This window comes from Oryctolagus cuniculus, chromosome 3, assembly GCF_964237555.1.
Source record: "Oryctolagus cuniculus chromosome 3, mOryCun1.1, whole genome shotgun sequence".
Taxonomy (NCBI): Eukaryota; Metazoa; Chordata; class Mammalia; order Lagomorpha; family Leporidae; genus Oryctolagus; species Oryctolagus cuniculus.
This window is the reverse complement of record NC_091434.1, coordinates 170,922,075-170,939,218: the sequence shown is the minus strand read 5'-3', so window position 1 is coordinate 170,939,218 and position 17,144 is coordinate 170,922,075. Positions and strand designations below refer to the sequence as shown.

The window sequence follows — 17,144 nt, the reverse complement described above, 5'->3', positions numbered from 1 at the left end:
CCACACTGGCATCCAGAGGAAAACTGGTGGAGAAAAATGACACATGGGGCAGGGAGAGAAGGTAGGAAGCCAATGCGCAGATTCAAGGGAGGCAAAGCTCAGAGTTTCAAGGGAGCACCTGAACTAGAGTGGGGGCGTTACAATGAAGAGGCAGATGCAGCACACCTTGAGGGGACAGAGTGCACAGAGCTTCACTGTTGGACTGCAAGAGCAGACATGTAGAGGCTTAGGGTAAATCTTGTGATTGTCACTTACATAACTGGATGCTGGCAGCATAGTGACAGGAACACGAAATGCAGGAGGGAGAGAAGAACGGTGAGCAGAACAGAAGGACAGTGGGGCAAAACAAATGGAGAGGCCCCGTAGGCAGGTGAGCACGGGATTCAAGAGAGGCCTAGTCTGAAGATTAAAATGCGATAGTGAGCAGTCGTTGGCTGAAGCTACAGATATGGGTGACGGGCTCAGAAATAAAGTATGTGGTGAGAAGAGAGAAAAAGGATGGAGTCCTAGGGAGGAACCCACTTAAAACTTGAACTTTATTTATTTATTTGGAAAGCAGAGAGACAAAGAGAGAGACAGAGCCCCATGTACTGGTTCGTTCCTCAAGTGCCCACTGTGGTCTCCGGCTGGGGCCAAAACCAATGCTAGAACGCAATCCAGGTCTTCCACACGGATGGAAGGAACTTGATTACCTGAGCCATCACGGCTGCCCCCCAAGGTCCTGCAGGAAGCTGGGGTTAGGAGGCAGAACAGGGTACTGAACTCAGGCACTCTGAGGTGGGACACAGGCGTCCTAACGGCTAGGCCACATGCTTGCCTCACACTTTAAAAGTTATGTACAAGTGAAGTCTCACGTGGGCCCCTCTTCACACGTCTCATCACCTATTCATGAAGGGCTGGAGAATCAGTAGTAAATCAAGGTGGAGTAGTGCCACAGACATGTCTGTCAAGTAGCTCAATGATCAAGGGACAGAGGGCTTAAAAGGCTCTGGGAACAGTACTCATATCATAAGGACTGATGGCTTTGGAAATAGTCATTTTATCGGGATGGTGCCAGTAGCCAGATTTCAGCAGGCCAAGAGGTACAGTTGAGGAAGTGAAGTGCTGAGTATATTTTGAGGAAGGTGAGAGTGAGGTTAATAGAATTACATCTGTGAGGATATTGATGGGCATGAGGGATAGTAATTCCTCTGCTTAAGAAAGGATGATGGAAAGGAGCCAAATTTAATCCTGGTAGGGGGATGGTGAAAACTTGAGGCCGTTTCTGCCCAGTGGCTTCTGGTGTGTGTGTGTGTATGTGTGTGTGTGTATGAGAGACAGAGAGGATGACACACACACACATACACACACACAAACATGCACATACACACAGAGGAGGGAGGGACCCAGTTATCTTTCATCGACTGGTTCACTCCTGAAGTGCCTACAATAGTCAGGGCCCAGCCAGGCTGAGCCCAGGAGCCTGCAACCCTCTGGGTCTCCTGTGTGGATGGCAGGGGCCCCATGCACTTGAGTTGTTATTATCCATGGCCCCAGGAGACACCAGCAGTGAAGAGGATTGGAAGCAGAGCACCCGGGACTCAAACGTCACCCTGATACGGGCCTCTGGCATCCAGAGCAGTGGCTCAGCTACTGCCCAGTGTTCATGGGCCTTCTATTCCCTAGTGTGGAAACACCATATCATCTGTTGGGGGATATTGGGTTATTTCCATTTGGGTGTACTAGAAATAAAGCTGATATTAACATAAACATAAAAATATGTAAACATATGCTTTCAATTGGGTGAATAACTTTTAGTACTCTAGTCACACAGTAGGAAAATGTTGATATGTCAAATTTTAAGACACACTTTTCCAAAGTGATTATACTTTTTCAAATTTCCAACTACAATGCATTTGAGTTCTAGTTGCTCTAAATCCTTGCCAACACTTGGCATTGTCAGTCCTGTAAATTTTAGATATTGTTGTAGTTTGTGTAGTAGTAGTTCATTGTGGAAATTAGTTTGCATTTCCCTAATAATTAATGTTGTTGAACATGTCTTCATATACTTATTAACTATTCATATATCTATTTTTTCCATCAGTGTTCAAATATTTTTCCTAGTTTTAAAATCAGATTGTTTGCCACATTATTAAATTTTAGCAGCTCCTTATATATTATAAAGTTTTTTACTGGATATAGTTAAATCCTTTATTGGATATACATTTTACAAACATTTCTCCCAATATGTGCTATGCATTTTAATGTTCTTTTTTTTTTTTTTTTTTTGACAGGCAGAGTCAGACAGAGAGAAAGGTCTTCCTTCTCCGTTGGTTCACCCCCCAAATGGCTGCTGCGGCCAGCGCACCGTGCTGATCCAAAGCCAGGAGCTTCTCCTGGTCTCCCAAGCGGACGCAGGGCCAAGCACTTGGGCCATCCTCCACTGCCTTCCCGGGCCACAGCAGAGAGCTGGACTTGAAGAGGAGCAACCGGGACAGAATCCGGTGCCCCAACCGGGACTAGAACCCGGGGTGCTGGTGCCGCAGGTGGAGAATTAGCCTAGTGAGCCATGGCACCGGCCCATTTTAATGTTCTTAATGGTGACTTCTAAGGAAACTGATTTTGATGAAGTACATTTTTTTTCTTTCTTGATTTAATGTTTTTGAGAGCTATTTAAGGAATCTTTGCCTAGTCCAACATCACAAAGGCTTTTTATAACCTTTATTCTATGAATTAGAAAATTTTATCTTTGATATTTAGATCTATGATCCACTTATTTTTTTGGCTAAAATCCATGTCACTTATTTATTCAACAAACAATTGAGTATCTTCTAATGTTCCATGCCATATCCTTGGTGCTGAAAACAGAGATAAATCCTAGCTCTCAAGGAGCTCACCAACTAGTGGGGTGTGTGTGTGTGTATGTGTGTGTGTGTGTGATTGTGTGTGCATGTGTATGTGTGAGAAGGAGAGCGAGAGAACCCACATAAATAAATAATAAAATAAAATAAATAAATACGGTCAAAGGGAATATGATCCATTTTGAGTTAATTATTTGCTACAGTGTGAAACAAAGGTTAAATTTTTAAAAAAAGATTTATTTATTTAAAAGAGTAATAGTGAGGAAGAGAGAGAGACGGATGATAGACTCACAGATGAGATAGTCTCATTTGCTAGTTCACTCTCCAAATGTTCACAATAGTTGGGGCACAGAACTTCTTCCATGAGGGTAGCAGGGACCCAACCACTTCAGCCATCATCTGTTGCCTTCCCAGACACACTAACAGGAAGCTGGATCAGAACTGGAGTAGCCAAGGCTCCAACCAACACTCTAATGTGGGACATGGTTGTCACAAGCAGCTTAATACACTGCTCACAACACGTGACCACAATTTTTAAAATATGGCTATTTAAAAGGCAAATAGATGATTATTTATATTATTTGGAAATGGGATAAGCTATTACAAGCTTTAGAACAACGAAGTAAAAAGAAACCCACAAAAGAGACCAAAATAAGTAAAGACAATCAAAGAAATTATACATATAAAAATATGCTAGATAAAATAGAACTTAGGGGAAGTGTCTATAAAAACTTATGACAAGGAGAGGATTAACAGTCTTAATATGTCAGTCACCTTTATAAATCATGAAGATTAAGACTTTAATAGAAAAGTCAAACACATTTCAAGTGATGGCTCAGAAGAGACATTCAAATGGCTAGTAAAATCGTAAAAAGTTTCAACACTGAAAATACTCTTAGCTGTTTCTAACATTCGGTTCCCTAACACTCACAGCAGTCTCCTCTGGGTGACATTTAAACTTTCATGAAATAGTTTATTAGCTTGGCATAGCCATATGAAATTGAGAATCTAAGTGAATATGATTTTTTTAAACATTTATTTAAAATGTCAATATTACTCTATTTGACCAATTACTCCATATGGTTATCTTGAGATAACTTTTTCAAGAATTAATGAAGAGAGTGGCTCTGTTTCTTTATAAGACAATATGAGGAAGATAAATAAAAATGCTAATTTATTCCAGAGGAAAAAAAAGAAAAGGAAATATCACGATAAGCACAGTTTCCATGGAGTCCAGTTTCTGAGACTTACTGAATGATCATCACGGCTCACTGAGGTAGGCAGGTGTGATTCAAGCAATCACTGAGTTGAAGCAAGTGAACTTGACCTTAGCCTCACTACTGTACTTTAAACTACAACAGATTACCTTGCGGGAATCAGGGTTGAACAATCTCCCCTGACCTCTGGAGAGGAACTTCATTACAGGCACATCCCAAGACAGAAACATGAACTACAACGGCCTTCCGCTAGGGCCAAATCTAAAAACGCAGAAGCCAAAGATGGTTTCCAACTGAAAACCTCAGGTGCAGAGGGCAGGACCTGCTAGAATATGGTGATGGCGTGTCCTTTTACTTCCTTGGGGGATAGTGTTGAGAGTGAAAAGCATCAATAATAGGAAGATACTGCCAAGACAATTCTTTTTTCAAGCCTATATCAAACAAATAGTTTTGTTCTATATTCAACTCCTATGGAGATTAAACAAGACAAGTAATTTTTGAGACAGAACTGAAAAGGCTATCAATTCCCCTTGTTTACAAAAGTAGTTCACAGGAGAGCTGGCATTGTGGGGCAGCAGGACTAGCTGCCACTTGCGAGGCCAGCTCCCCTGTCGGAGCACGAGGCTGAGTCCCTGCTCCTCACTACACATCCAGCTTCCTGCTGATGTGCTGGAAGGCAGTCCTGCCACCTCTATGCACAGCCAGGATGGCGCTCCTGGTTCTGGCTTTGGCTTGGCCCAGCCCTGGCTGTTGCGGCCATTCGGGGAGTGAACCGGCAAATTGAAGCTCTCTCTCTCTCCCTCTCCTCCCTCCCTCTGTCACTCTGCTTTTCCATTCATAAATAAATAAATAAATCTAAAAAAAGATTTCATAGGGCTTGCTAATAATAATATAATGAAAAACATATACTTATTGCATTCCCAAGCAATTAAAAAAAGAAAACCACACCTATTGATATCTTTGTCTTCTCAGTCCAGCTGGAAGTTTGCTTGCTCACGGGACACTTCAGGGATGTCACTCTGAAACAGTTTTCATACCAATCAGCTCCCTCGGGTTGAACTGTTCCCTGGATTGGCCTCTCATCAGGTTCTGAAAACTGTCTTTGGTGGTCTTTCCTAAGACTTTGGATGGTACTTTCAGAGCTGGAAGAAAGAGAGTGCTCTGATTCCAATGTCAACAGTGAACCGTCCCTGCACGATGACGCCCTGTCATGTTATACTGGTATGTGACACCTAAAAGTATACAACATATTTATATACATTATCTTACTCAGGGATCTCACCAGTCCTATAATGTGGACAGGACGGTCAGTTCTTTTTTTTTTTTTTTTTTTTTTTTTTTTTTGACAGGCAGAATTAGACAGTGAGAGAGAGACAGAGAGAGAGTTATAGACAGTGAGAGAGAGACAGAGAGAAAGGTCTTCCTTTTCTGTTGGTTCACTCCCCTAATGGCTACTACGGCCGGTGCTGCACCGATCTGAAGCCAGGAGCCAGGTGCTTCTCCTGGTCTCCCATGCGGGTGCAGGGCCCAAGCACTTGGGCCATCCTCCACTGCACTGCCGGGCCACAGCAGAGAGCTGGACTGGAAGAGGAGCAACCGGGACTAGTACCCGCACCCCAACCAGGACTAGAACCCCAGGTGCCGGTGCTGCAGGTGAAGGATTAGCCTAGTGAGCCGCGGCACCGGCCAGGACGGTCAGTTCTATCCTCATCTTTGCTAAGAGGAATCAGGAAGGCTACATTATTTCCTCAAGATGCCACAGCTCATGAGACAGCAGCAGGTCTAGATTTTACATCTTCTAACCCCAGCACTTTTTCTGTTACCTTCTCTTGTCTTGTTATATCATTTGATTTCTTTCCAGTGGGTATGACAAATATTTTTAAAAATTAAATCTTAGCTTAAAATTATTAATTCTAGATCCAAGTATGGATGTGGCCAAAGTGCCTCACATACTGGTCTTACACCAATTTTTCTAGGTTTCTGGAGTAAGACAGTCAATACCCTTCATTGGAATACATTTCATTTAACAGAAACTAAGTTCACAGAAGAGAAGCCAAGGAAGGAAGGAAGGACATCGGGTTTCTCTGTTGGGAAAATCTGATCAATTCTCAATTATTTAGCCCCTAGTGTTACCTACTGCACTTTCCAGACAGCTGTTCAAGTCATTATTCCCAAGGACAAGGAAACTTGACAAGAACAAAATAGACACGTAATTACTAGCTTAGAAAACCTACTGGGGCTGGTTAATCCTCCGCCTGCAGCGCTGGCATCCCACATGGGCGCCGTTCTAGTCCCGGCTGCTCCTCTTCAGATCCAGCTGTCTGCTGTGGCCTGGGAAAGCAGTAGAAGACGCTTCAGATCAGCGCAGCTCCGGCTGTTGCAGCCACTTGGGGAGTGAACCAGCAGACAGAAGACCTTTCTCTCGTCTCTCCCTCTCACTGTCTGTAACTCTACCTCTCAAATAAATAAATAAAATCTTTAAAAAAAAAAGAAAAGGAAAACTAGACAAAGTTTTTCTGTTATCTAAGACTTCCCTTTTCTATTTGTAGATACTACAGTAGTTTTATCTCCAAGCGACCAATGCTCTAACTGCTACTGCAGACAGTAAAATCTTTGAGCATCATTAATTCTAAAGCACTAAATAATTATCATATGCTATTTCTTTTTAAGAAGAGAAATGCAGACAATATGATGATAATTGCATAGAAATGACTGTAACTACAGATTTTAAGGCATCCTTTGCGGATACTGAAAGCACAGAACCCATAAAATATATCTTATGGGCACTTGTTTTATTTTTGCTTATTTTCTTTTATTTATTTGAAAGACAGAGAGACAGAGAGGGGATGAATGGGATGAATACAGAGAAAGGGGAGGAGGGGAGGGAGGGAGGGAGGGAGAGAGGAGAATCTCCTATCTGCTTGTTCACTCCCCAAATGCCGGAAACAGCTGGGGCTGGGCCAGACTAAAGCTAGGAACCGGGAACTCATTCTGGGTCTCTCACATGGGTGCCAGGAACCCAAGTGTCTGAGGCGTCACTGCTGCCTCCTGGGTGTGCATCAGCAGGAAGCTGGAACTGGAAGCACAGTCAGCACTTGAGTTCACTACTATGATATGGGACGTAGGCGTCCCAGGTGACTTTTTTTTTTTTTTTTTTTTTTGACAGGTAGAGTGGACAGTGAGAGAGAGAGAGAGACAGAGAGAAAGGTGTTCCCTCTGCTGCTTCACTCCCCAAATGGCCACTACAGCCGGCGCTGCGCGCCGATCTGAAGCCAGGAGCCAGGAGCCTCCTCCTGGTCTGCCATGCGGGTGCAGGGCCCAAGCACTTGGGCCATCCTCCACTGCATTCCTGGGCCACAGCAGAGAGCTGGCCTGGAAGAGGGTCAACTGGGACAGAATCCGGCGCCCCGACCGGGACTAGAACCCGGTGTGCCGGCGCCGCAGGCGGAGGATTAGCCTATTGAGCCGCAGCGCCGGCCTCCCAGGTAACTTCTTAACTGCTGCAGCAAATGCCTGCCCTTTGTGGGCACTTTGAGCGTACACTGACCAAGCTGCAGACACTTTGTAGATAATAAGGAGACACCCGGTAGCAATGGTTACTATAAAGTCACTTTTGCTTTAAACGAAGACTAAAACCTTGTAAGACAGAGGAAAAGGAGTTGTCAGGTTGAAGAAATCAACTTCTCCTACCTTAAATATTTTTTTAGAAGCCAAGAAGATTCTTGTCCAGGTATTTTTACTGAAAAAGAAAATTTGCAATAAAATATAAGAAATTAGGTTTCCAGGTTCAATGAAACTTTATTTTTTACTTTCTTGATAATGACTTCATTTATATATATAGTGGCAGCTTAATTGAGCCTATTTTTACTTAACTTTTGTGTCATTCAGACACATGAAATATGAATATAGGAGTGTATATTTCCCTGGACTCCTTTTAATTAAATGGTTTCAAGAGAACAGCAAACAGTAGAAATATCTAATAATTATCAAACAATTCAGAAGTGAATATATGGATATCTACATTTACCCTGTGGTGACCATCTTCTTTAGAGCAACAATCTAGGCCACAGATAAACCAGAGTTTTTTTTTTTTTTTTAAAAAGTGTAACATGTAACAAATATTATTATTTTAACACAAAATATAAAAATAGGTGTTTAAATCTATATATTCTATATTATTTGCTTTCTTATTACATATATGCTACTGTTCAAGCAAGACAACCATTGGACCAGTTAACAGCGGCCATTAGTAATAATTAAGAGTAGAACAAATTGGGACTGGTGATGAGCCAGCATCCCACCTGGGCACTGGATTGGGTCCTGGGTGCTCCATTTCCTATCCAGCTCTCTGCTATGGCGTGGGAAAGCAGTAGATGATGGCCTAAGCCCTTGGGCCCTGCACCCTCATGGGAGACCCGGAAGAAGCTCCTGGCTCCTGGCTTCATATCAGCTCAGCTCTGGCTGTTGCAGCCATTTGGAGAGTGAACCTGAGGATGGAAGACTCTCCTCTCTCTCTCTCCTCTCCCTCCTCTCTCTCTCTTCTCTCTCCCCTCACCTCTTCTCTATAACTCTTTCAAATAAATAAATAAATCTTAAAAAAATTTTTCAAAAAAAGTAGAACAAACTAAACAGATGTGTATAAAATATATGTTTAATTCTTCTATCTCTCCTCTGATGATATGCTTCTGTAATGGATATTTAAATTGTACAGGCTACATTATTGTGTGTGTGTGTGTGTGTGTGTATATATATATATATATAAAATGAAATGTTTTTTTCTGTCCTATGATAAAGTAGGATGGATATTTTTGCTGTTCTTCCTGTCCCAATAACACTTCTCTTGACTACTTGCAGCCTTTAGGTTGTCTTTCTCTTATGTAAAACAGGATACACTCAAATGTCAAATTCCTTTTGACATTTAGATCTCTGATAAAGCCCACGTTATACAAGTCCTGGTTCTGGTCATTGCTATGGCATCAAGTCAAATATCCTGTCAACAAAAATGTTTTGAGCAGGGAACACTTGGCACTTCCTTGTCAACAGCAGTTGATACTCGGAGCAGGAAACACTTGGCACTTCCTTGTCAACAGCAGTTGATGTTTGGATTTGCAGGGACTATCTTCCAGCTCTTCCAAGATGTCCATCCAATGCAGACTTTTTTTGGTAGACTAGTTGCTCGTCAACCAGGCCCTTTGCATCTTCAGATGCATGATGTGGTCTCCATAACTAAATGCTCATTGCTTTCAGAGACTAAAGCACACTGAATATCACCATAAGGTAAACCTCTCTTTCTGAGTGTTGACATACAGATCAATGAAACAAAAATGAACATGTGTATTTACTGTCAACTCAGCTTTCTACATAGGTGCATACTGCAGGAAGACAAGCACTGTCACGTGCCCAGAGCCCAGATGAAATTTATCCTAGGCCACTATCTGTTCCTCAGGTCCATAGAGCTCCCCTACACATCATTTCCTCTAGAATCGCCTACACCCTCTCTTCCCTGTGAAAGAAGGTATACATGATTCTAAGCTCCACTGGGTCATGGGGTACTACTTTCCTGTGATACCCTCATACACATAATACATTTGTAAGCTTCTTCTCCTATTGATCTAGTGTCAGTGTATTTCAGCAGACTCAATTATAACACCTCCAGTGGGAAAAAAGAGGTACTTTCACCCTATACCACTAACATTTAAAAAGCAGATATTCTTTAAGATAGCTGGCTCAAAGTCTTTAAAAATGCTTCCACTGGAAACAACAAAGAAAGAATAAGCTGATAAAATTAAATTAAATTAAATGGAATAAATTGAAGGTCCAACACACGGAACCAAAATATTAACTGAAGAAAGAGAGAATGGAGGAGAAACCATAGCAACTAACAAAAATAAAACAATGAATATGTAGAAACATGTTAACAGTTTAAGACAATTTTCAAAAGAACAAAATACAATCTTGGGCTCTATTAATGAAAATCTAGTACATAGAAAGCAAACTGGACTGCAAATTTATTGTGTACTGATTAGACAGTATCTGTAATATTGTTTTCAGTTTCACTCAAGCTTGAATAGTGATAGAAGAGAGAAACATAGTATGATAGAGACTTGAATAATGATATGATACAGATGGTTGTAGAAATGGAAGGAAATTTTCAAGGAATAAGTGATGCCCTTATTTTTTCTTTAATCATTATTATTATTATTATTATTATTTTTGACAGGCAGAGTAGACAGTGAGAGAGAGAGAGAGAGACAGAGAGAAAGGTCTTCCTTTATTGTTGGTTCACCCTCCAATGGCCGCCGCAGCCGGCGCACCGCGCTGATCCAAAGCCAGGAGCCAGGTGCTTCTCCTGGTCTCCCATGTGGGTGCAGGGCCCAAGCACTTGGGCCATCCTCCACTGCACTCCCGGGCCACAGCAGAGAGCTGGACTGGAAGAGGGGCAACCGGGACAGAATCCGGTGCCCCGACCGGGACTAGAACCCAGTGTGCTGGCACCGCAGGCATAGGATTAGCCTTAATTTGAAATGCAGAGTTACAGTGAGAGAGGGAGACACAGAGATCTTCCATCTGAATCACTCCCCAAATGGCCACAATAGCTGAGACCGGGCCAGGCTGAAGCCTGGAACTCCATCTGGGTCTCCCATGTGGGGTGGCAGGGGCCCAGGTACCTTCCTAAGTGCAGTAGCAGGGAGCTGGATTGAAAGTGGAGCAGCCAGGATTTGAACTGGCACCCATATGGGATGCCAGTATTGCAGGTTTAACCCACTGCACCACAATGTTGGTCCCATGTGACAGCCTTTTTAAAAAAATACTTAAGATGGGGGCTGGTGATGTGCCATAGTGGGCTAAGCCTCTGCCTGTGGTGCCGGCATCCCATATGGGCACTGGTTCAACCCCAGCTGCTCCTCTTCTGATCCAGCTCTCTACTATGGCCTGGGAAAAGAGTGGAAGATGGCTCAAGTCCTTGGACCCTTGCACCCACGTGAAAGACCCAGAGGAAGCTCCTGGCTCCTGGTTCTGGATTGGCCCAGCTCAGGCCACTGTTGAAGCCATTTGGGGAGTAAACCAGTGGATGGAAGACCTCTCTCTCTCTCTTTCTCTCTCTCTCTCCCTCTCTGCCTCTGCTCTCTGTAACTCTTTCAAATAAATAAATAAATTCTTTAAAAAATATTTAAGATCTGGGGCCGGTGCCGTGGCGCACTAGGTTAATCCTCCGCCTGCTGCACCAGCATCCCATATGGGCGCCAGTTCTAGTTCCGATTGCTCCTCTTCCAGTCCAGCTCTCTGCTATGGCCTTGGAAAGCAGTGGAGGACGGCCCAAGTGCTTGGGCCCCTGCACCCGCGTGGGAGACCTGGAAGAAGCTCTTGGCTCCTGGCTTCAGATCAGCCCAGTTCCGGCTGCTGTGGCCATCTGGAGAGTGAACTAACAGAAGGAAGACCTTTCTCTCTTTCTCTCACTGTTTGTAATTCTACCTGTCAAATAAATAAGTAAAATCTTTAAAAAAAAATTTAAGAACTATGAAGTAGAGGAAATACTAAAATTATTCTCATTATTTCAAGGTGAATTAGGGGAAAATGAGTCAGATTTATTTAAGTTCCCTTCCCTGTTTTGTGTAATTAGAGAGGACAGATTAAGGGAAGTTGGTGAAATTTACAAGATTGCATGTTTTTAACTCAAAAAATAACTTTTTCAGTACTGTAGGCCTCTAGCAATGGAATGAATAGTATTGCAATTTAGTGAACTACTTGTCACCAAGTGTAGTAGAAGGTTGGATGACCTTGGATCCTATAATGACTAGAAAGTAAGACTAGAGTACTCTTTGACCTTTATCTCTACTCAAAAGTTTAGTGAGATGCAAATGAAAAGATTAGTCAATGAAATTAACATACAATGCATTTCTACTATTTTCCAATATGTATATATACAGCTAGAGAGAAAAAGAAAAGTTTGGGTTTCAGAATTTGGGAATGTGAATTGTTCCTTGGCTATCTGACTTTACGATATCCTCTTAGTTTCTTATGTGTAGATCTTGACCCAGTTCAAATGATTGCGTTTCTCAAATTCAGATGACTGGTGACCACTCACTGCTATGTTCCTGGGTTACTCACCTAAACCTTGATTCGGCAATGGTCTTCTTAAATAACCAACCATATAGTTATCTGGTGCATCTGGCTTTGTATCTAGAGAAAATGATACAGGAACATAGTGGCAGAAAACAGTTCAATGACTCATTTACATTTCATATTTTACATCATTTTTTTCAAAATGAAGAATCCTAGCAATTAACTCATAATGAAATGAATATAAATAGTCTTCAGATCTTGTGAAGTTCTGTTCATACCTCTGGGCCAGCAATTCCCGTTCTAGGAATTTACTAAAAAGATATAATCAATGGCCGGTGCCGCGGCTCAATAGGCTAATCCTCCACCTAGTGGCGCTGGCACACAGGGTTCTAGTCCTGGTCGGGGCGCCGGATTCTGTCCCGGTTGCCCATCTTCCAGGCCAGCTCTCTGCTATGGCCAGGGAGTGCAGTGGAGGATGGCCCAAGTACTTGGGCCCTGCACCCCATGGGAGACCAGGAGAAGCACCTGGCTCCTGCCTTCGGATCAGAGTGGTGCGCCGGCCGCGGCGGCCATTGGAGGGTGAACCAACGGCAAAGGAAGACCTTTCTCTCTGTCTCTCTCTCTCTCTCTCACTATCTACTCTGCCTGTCAAAAAAAAAAAAAAAAAAAGATATAATCAAGAATATACACAAATAGAAAGCTATAAGTATTTTACTGTCATTTTCTTTGGAAAATATAAATGAAATAAAAGTTTATCAACAGAAGAAGCTAAATAAATTAAGATTCATGAGTAGAATGCAGTCCTTTGCTGCCATTCATTCAACATGAAGAGGTTTGTAATACATTATAATTTTAAATAAAGTTATAAAATGACATGATTATGTGATTCAACAGAGTATATTTATATAGCTATAGAAAAAGTTCTAAAGTAAATATTCTAAAACATGATCTTTACTTTGTTTTGCTTATTTTTATTTCTAACTTTTCACATTAAATTTTAGCAAAAGCATATATAAAAGTTACATATAAAATGTGTATGGGGGCTGGTGCTGTGGCCACCGCCTGCAGTGCCAGCATCCCTTTGGGCGCTGGTTTGAGTTCCGGCTGCTCCACAGAGACAGACAGATCTGAGAGCAAGCTTCCATCTGCTGGTTCACTCCTCAAATGGCTGCAACAGCCAGGGTTGGACCAGACAAAAGCCAGGAGGCAGGAGCCAGCGGCTTCTTCCAGGTCTCCCGTGTAGGGTGCAAGGGCCTGAGTACTTGGGCCATCTTCCACTGCTTTCCCAGGTGCATTAGCAGGGAGCTGGATGAAGTGGAGTGGCTGGGACTCAAACCAGAGCCGATATGGGATGGCGGCATCCCAGGCAGCAGCTTTGTCTGCTATGCCACAACGCCAGGCCTTCATTTCTATTTTTAATTAGTTGTCTAAATCATAGGCTAAATGGATATACACATATGTAGTTTTAAAGTTAGGCTACCTCACATCCCTTTGGAAAGCAAGTATGGTGTAAATGTATAATAAATCAATAAACATATAACATTAAATATTTTTAAATAGTTAAAATATTGCTTACAACAATGCTTTTTTTTTCCCAAAGGACCTCAATTGAACATAAAGTGATAGAAGCTAAGAAAAAAAAATTAGGGGCAGGCACTGTGGCATAATGGGCTAAGCTTCTGCCTGCAGAGGCATTTTGAGAACTGGTTGCTCCTCTTCAGATCCAGCTCTATGCTATGGTCTGGGAAAGCAGTAGAAGATGGTCCAAGTCCTTGGGCCCCTGCACCCTTATGGAAGACCTGGAAGAAGCTCCTGGCTCCTGGCTCCTGGCTTCAGATTGGCTCAGCTCCAGCCCTTGCAGCTACCTGGGGCGTGAACCAGCGGTGGAAGACCTTTCTCTCTGTCTCTCCCTGTCTCTATAAATCTACCTTGCAAATAAATAAATTAAAAGAAAAAAAAGAAAAAATCAGAAATGCTAGAGAATCAGTTAAAGGTTCATGGTAGGCTCAGCATGTTGCAGTAGAAGTAAAAGAACAGTCTACAATTTAACTTCTCTTTTTGGCTTGCACCTGCTTTTCTTTCTGGATTAAAAGATGAGCTCCTACAGGGAAGAACTGGTACCATATTCTTCTTAATATCCTTGGCTCTAAGCACAGTGGCAATCTTAAAACTGTGGGGCTTTGAGTAAGAGAATTAGTCTGAGAAAGAAGTAGAATGTTACCTTTCACATCAGAATTTGATTCTTTCTGTGTTTTCAATAAATGTTCTCCATCGTTTACCTAATGAAATGGAACACAGAGTCAGAAAGAAAATAATACAATGTTATAAACATGAAAATGAGGTATATTTTGTATATGATTTATGATATAGTGAGTTTTTTCAAAAAAGTTTCTCATTTTCTTTTTATACACTTAGAATGGGGAAAATATATCATAAATTAGAACTTTAAATATCTTTCACAGCACTTTTCTCTTGCATCAATGAATATAAGAAAATTTTGATATTCTGTTTTTGGCACTACAGGGAATTTGAACATTTTCCACTTCACACAGAATTTATTTACTTTAAGAAAGAGCCAAAAAAAGTATGTTTATAATCTCCTTTATTTAAGTTAGAAGAATACAGGAATATAAGAGTGTGAAATGAGTAAAATATATAAAATTATAGAAAATCTATAAATGGATTATAAAACTATATACAAAAAATGAAAAACATTTTCTGGAAGCTTACACAGAAGTTTAGAGCAATGAAGAGCATAAGTACATGAAGATTATTTTCCATTTGAAAATATCCAAAATTAAATATAGATTAAGATTTCATAACAACTTTAAATATTCAATACAGAAAGATGAAAATATATCTTTTAAGAAACATAATACTTTACATTAAATATAGCTTGGATAAATGAGAGAACCACTATGTGAATGTAGGAGAACTAAATAAATGTATTTTACAATAAAAACTAAATAAAATCGTTCCCAGAAAAATATGTTTTGAATCCTATTCCTATAATATTCCTGAAATAACAGAGGTAACACTCTGTCATGGAGAACAGACTAGTGGTCACCAGGGGTTGAATGTGTGGGGCTAGGGAGCAGGGGTGGCTGTCAGGGCTGGCATGAGGAGAGAGTTTCTTGTCTTGTTCATGGCTCTAACCACGACGAATGTATCTTCCTTTCCTTTTCATATTCTAACTGCTGATCTGGGGCTACACTGGATACTTGTCCAGTGCTGAGCTGTAGGGAAGGCAGTGACCTTGCATCTCTTCAATGTGCCTTTGACTCCATTCTATAAGGAGAAGCAAGGGCAACCAGGCCTGATTATTCTAGGTGCTGTGGTACTCACAGCAGAGTCTGCACTGCACGGGCGGGCCTGCATGGAAGACTGCCACTCCTTCTCTGCACTCACCTGGAACCCAGCATGGACAGGAGCTGGAAGCAGGGGGAGAGTTACCCCTGTCCGGTCCTCCCAGGAAGACAGCTGTCTAGAGGATACACAGTGTTTCCTAGTCTGTCCTAGTCTGGAATGGAATTTCTGCCTCACTGAGCACAAAGTGGAAAGGAAAGCACCCATCTGGATTGAAATGCCATAAGCTTTTGCTATTTTTAATGAAGCTTGATAGATTTTCTTGAACAGATTTTTTGTTTGTTTTTTGCTTTACTGTACGCTCTTATCATTTCAGGAGAGTTTAAATTTTTTCTTAAATAATTAAAAACATTATTTTTTATATTTGAAAGGCAGAGAGAGACACAGAGAGATTTCCATCCACTGGTTCAGTCCCCCAAAGGCCTACAATAGCCAGGGCCAGACCAGCCTGAAGCCAGGAGTCTGGAGATCAATCCAGGTCTCCCCCGTGGGTAGCAAAGATCCCAGGACTTGAGCTATCACCCACTGCCCTCCAAAGTGTATGTTAGCAGGAAGCTAGAGTCAGAATCAGAGCTGAGACTTTATTCCAGGCACGTGGTATGTACTGCCTGCGTCCCAAGTGGTGTCTTAACCACTGCGCTGAATGCCCGTCATTTTTCTCCAACAATCTTCAGCAGTTTTGCTTGTGAGCAGGTTTGCAGAGCTCCTCATGCTGTCTGGTACAAGTCCATCTTTCAGTACCATTTGTTTTTATGCTGTTATATTCTTATTTTGTTTTTCTTCGTTTTAATTTCTTTCTTTTTTGCTACCCTGAATGCAACTTCGTAACTTCCTCAAATACTCTGAGTAAGGTAAATTTAAAATTTAATAAAATATGGCACCTCACAAAGAGCTACTTCTCATCTGTCATGGATTTCTTGTTTTTAAAGATTTATTTATTTATTTGAAAGGCAGAAATAGAGAGAGAAAAGGAGGAAGGGGAAAGAGAGAGAGGGAGAGGGAGAGGGAAGGGGAGAGGGAGGAAGAGGGAGAGAGGGAGAAAGGGAGAGAGGGAGAGAGGGAAAGGGAGGGAGAGGGGGAGAGGGAGAGAGGGAGAGAGGGAGAGAGGGAGAGAGAATCTCTGTCTTTCATTCAATGGTTCATTTCCCAAATGGCTGCAACAGCCAGGGCTGGGCCAGGCTAAAGCCAGGAACCAGGAGCCAGGAGCTTCATCCAGGTCTCCCACATGGGTGCAGGGGCCCAAGTACTTGGGCCATCCTCTGCTGTCTTCCCAGGTGCATTAGCAGAGAGCTGGATTGGAAGTGGAGCAGCTGGGACTTGAACTGGTGCCCACATAGGATGTCAAAGCTGCAGGCAGAGGCTTACCTTTCCAGGCCACAGTGCCGGCCCCTATATTTTTAATAATAGTAAACAGTATGAACAATATTTTAATTAGGGTATAAGAAGTTTAAGAGAAAATAATTTGCCATTCTCTTGCATTAATTTTTTTCAGAAACCATTACCAGATTAACTAAGATTTACCTCTTCTTTGGCATTGTGGTGGCTTGCTTGAATAGAATTCCTCTCCTTCTTTGCTTTCAGATACTTTTTCTTATTTTTTACCTAGGAAAAGAATCACTTAACATCAGTGTTCAATCCATAAATACAAGACAATATG

General features: G+C 41.9%; 1 protein-coding gene across 21 annotated transcripts in view; it reads right to left on the bottom strand.

The window, feature by feature from the left end:
• The window catches only part of AGBL3 (AGBL carboxypeptidase 3), a 91,563-nt gene that overhangs the window by 15,307 nt on the left and 59,112 nt on the right, over positions 1-17,144 (bottom strand). For 20 of the 21 annotated variants that reach the window (XR_011387475.1, XM_008258136.4, XM_051848979.2 and 17 more), the window contains 5 exons: positions 17,009-17,089; positions 14,343-14,400; positions 12,167-12,238; positions 7,748-7,796; positions 5,006-5,199 (listed from right to left, as the gene is read on the bottom strand). Coding sequence is in view for 20 of the 21 variants with exons in the window: in XM_008258136.4 (XP_008256358.3) it covers positions 5,006-5,199; positions 7,748-7,796; positions 12,167-12,238; positions 14,343-14,400; positions 17,009-17,089 (454 nt within the window). In the remaining variant the exon portion in view is untranslated. Of the gene's footprint in view, positions 1-5,005; positions 5,200-6,291; positions 6,389-7,747; positions 7,797-12,166; positions 12,239-14,342; positions 14,401-17,008; positions 17,090-17,144 lie in introns of those variants that run through there. The other variant, XM_051848980.2, reaches the window with a different exon arrangement.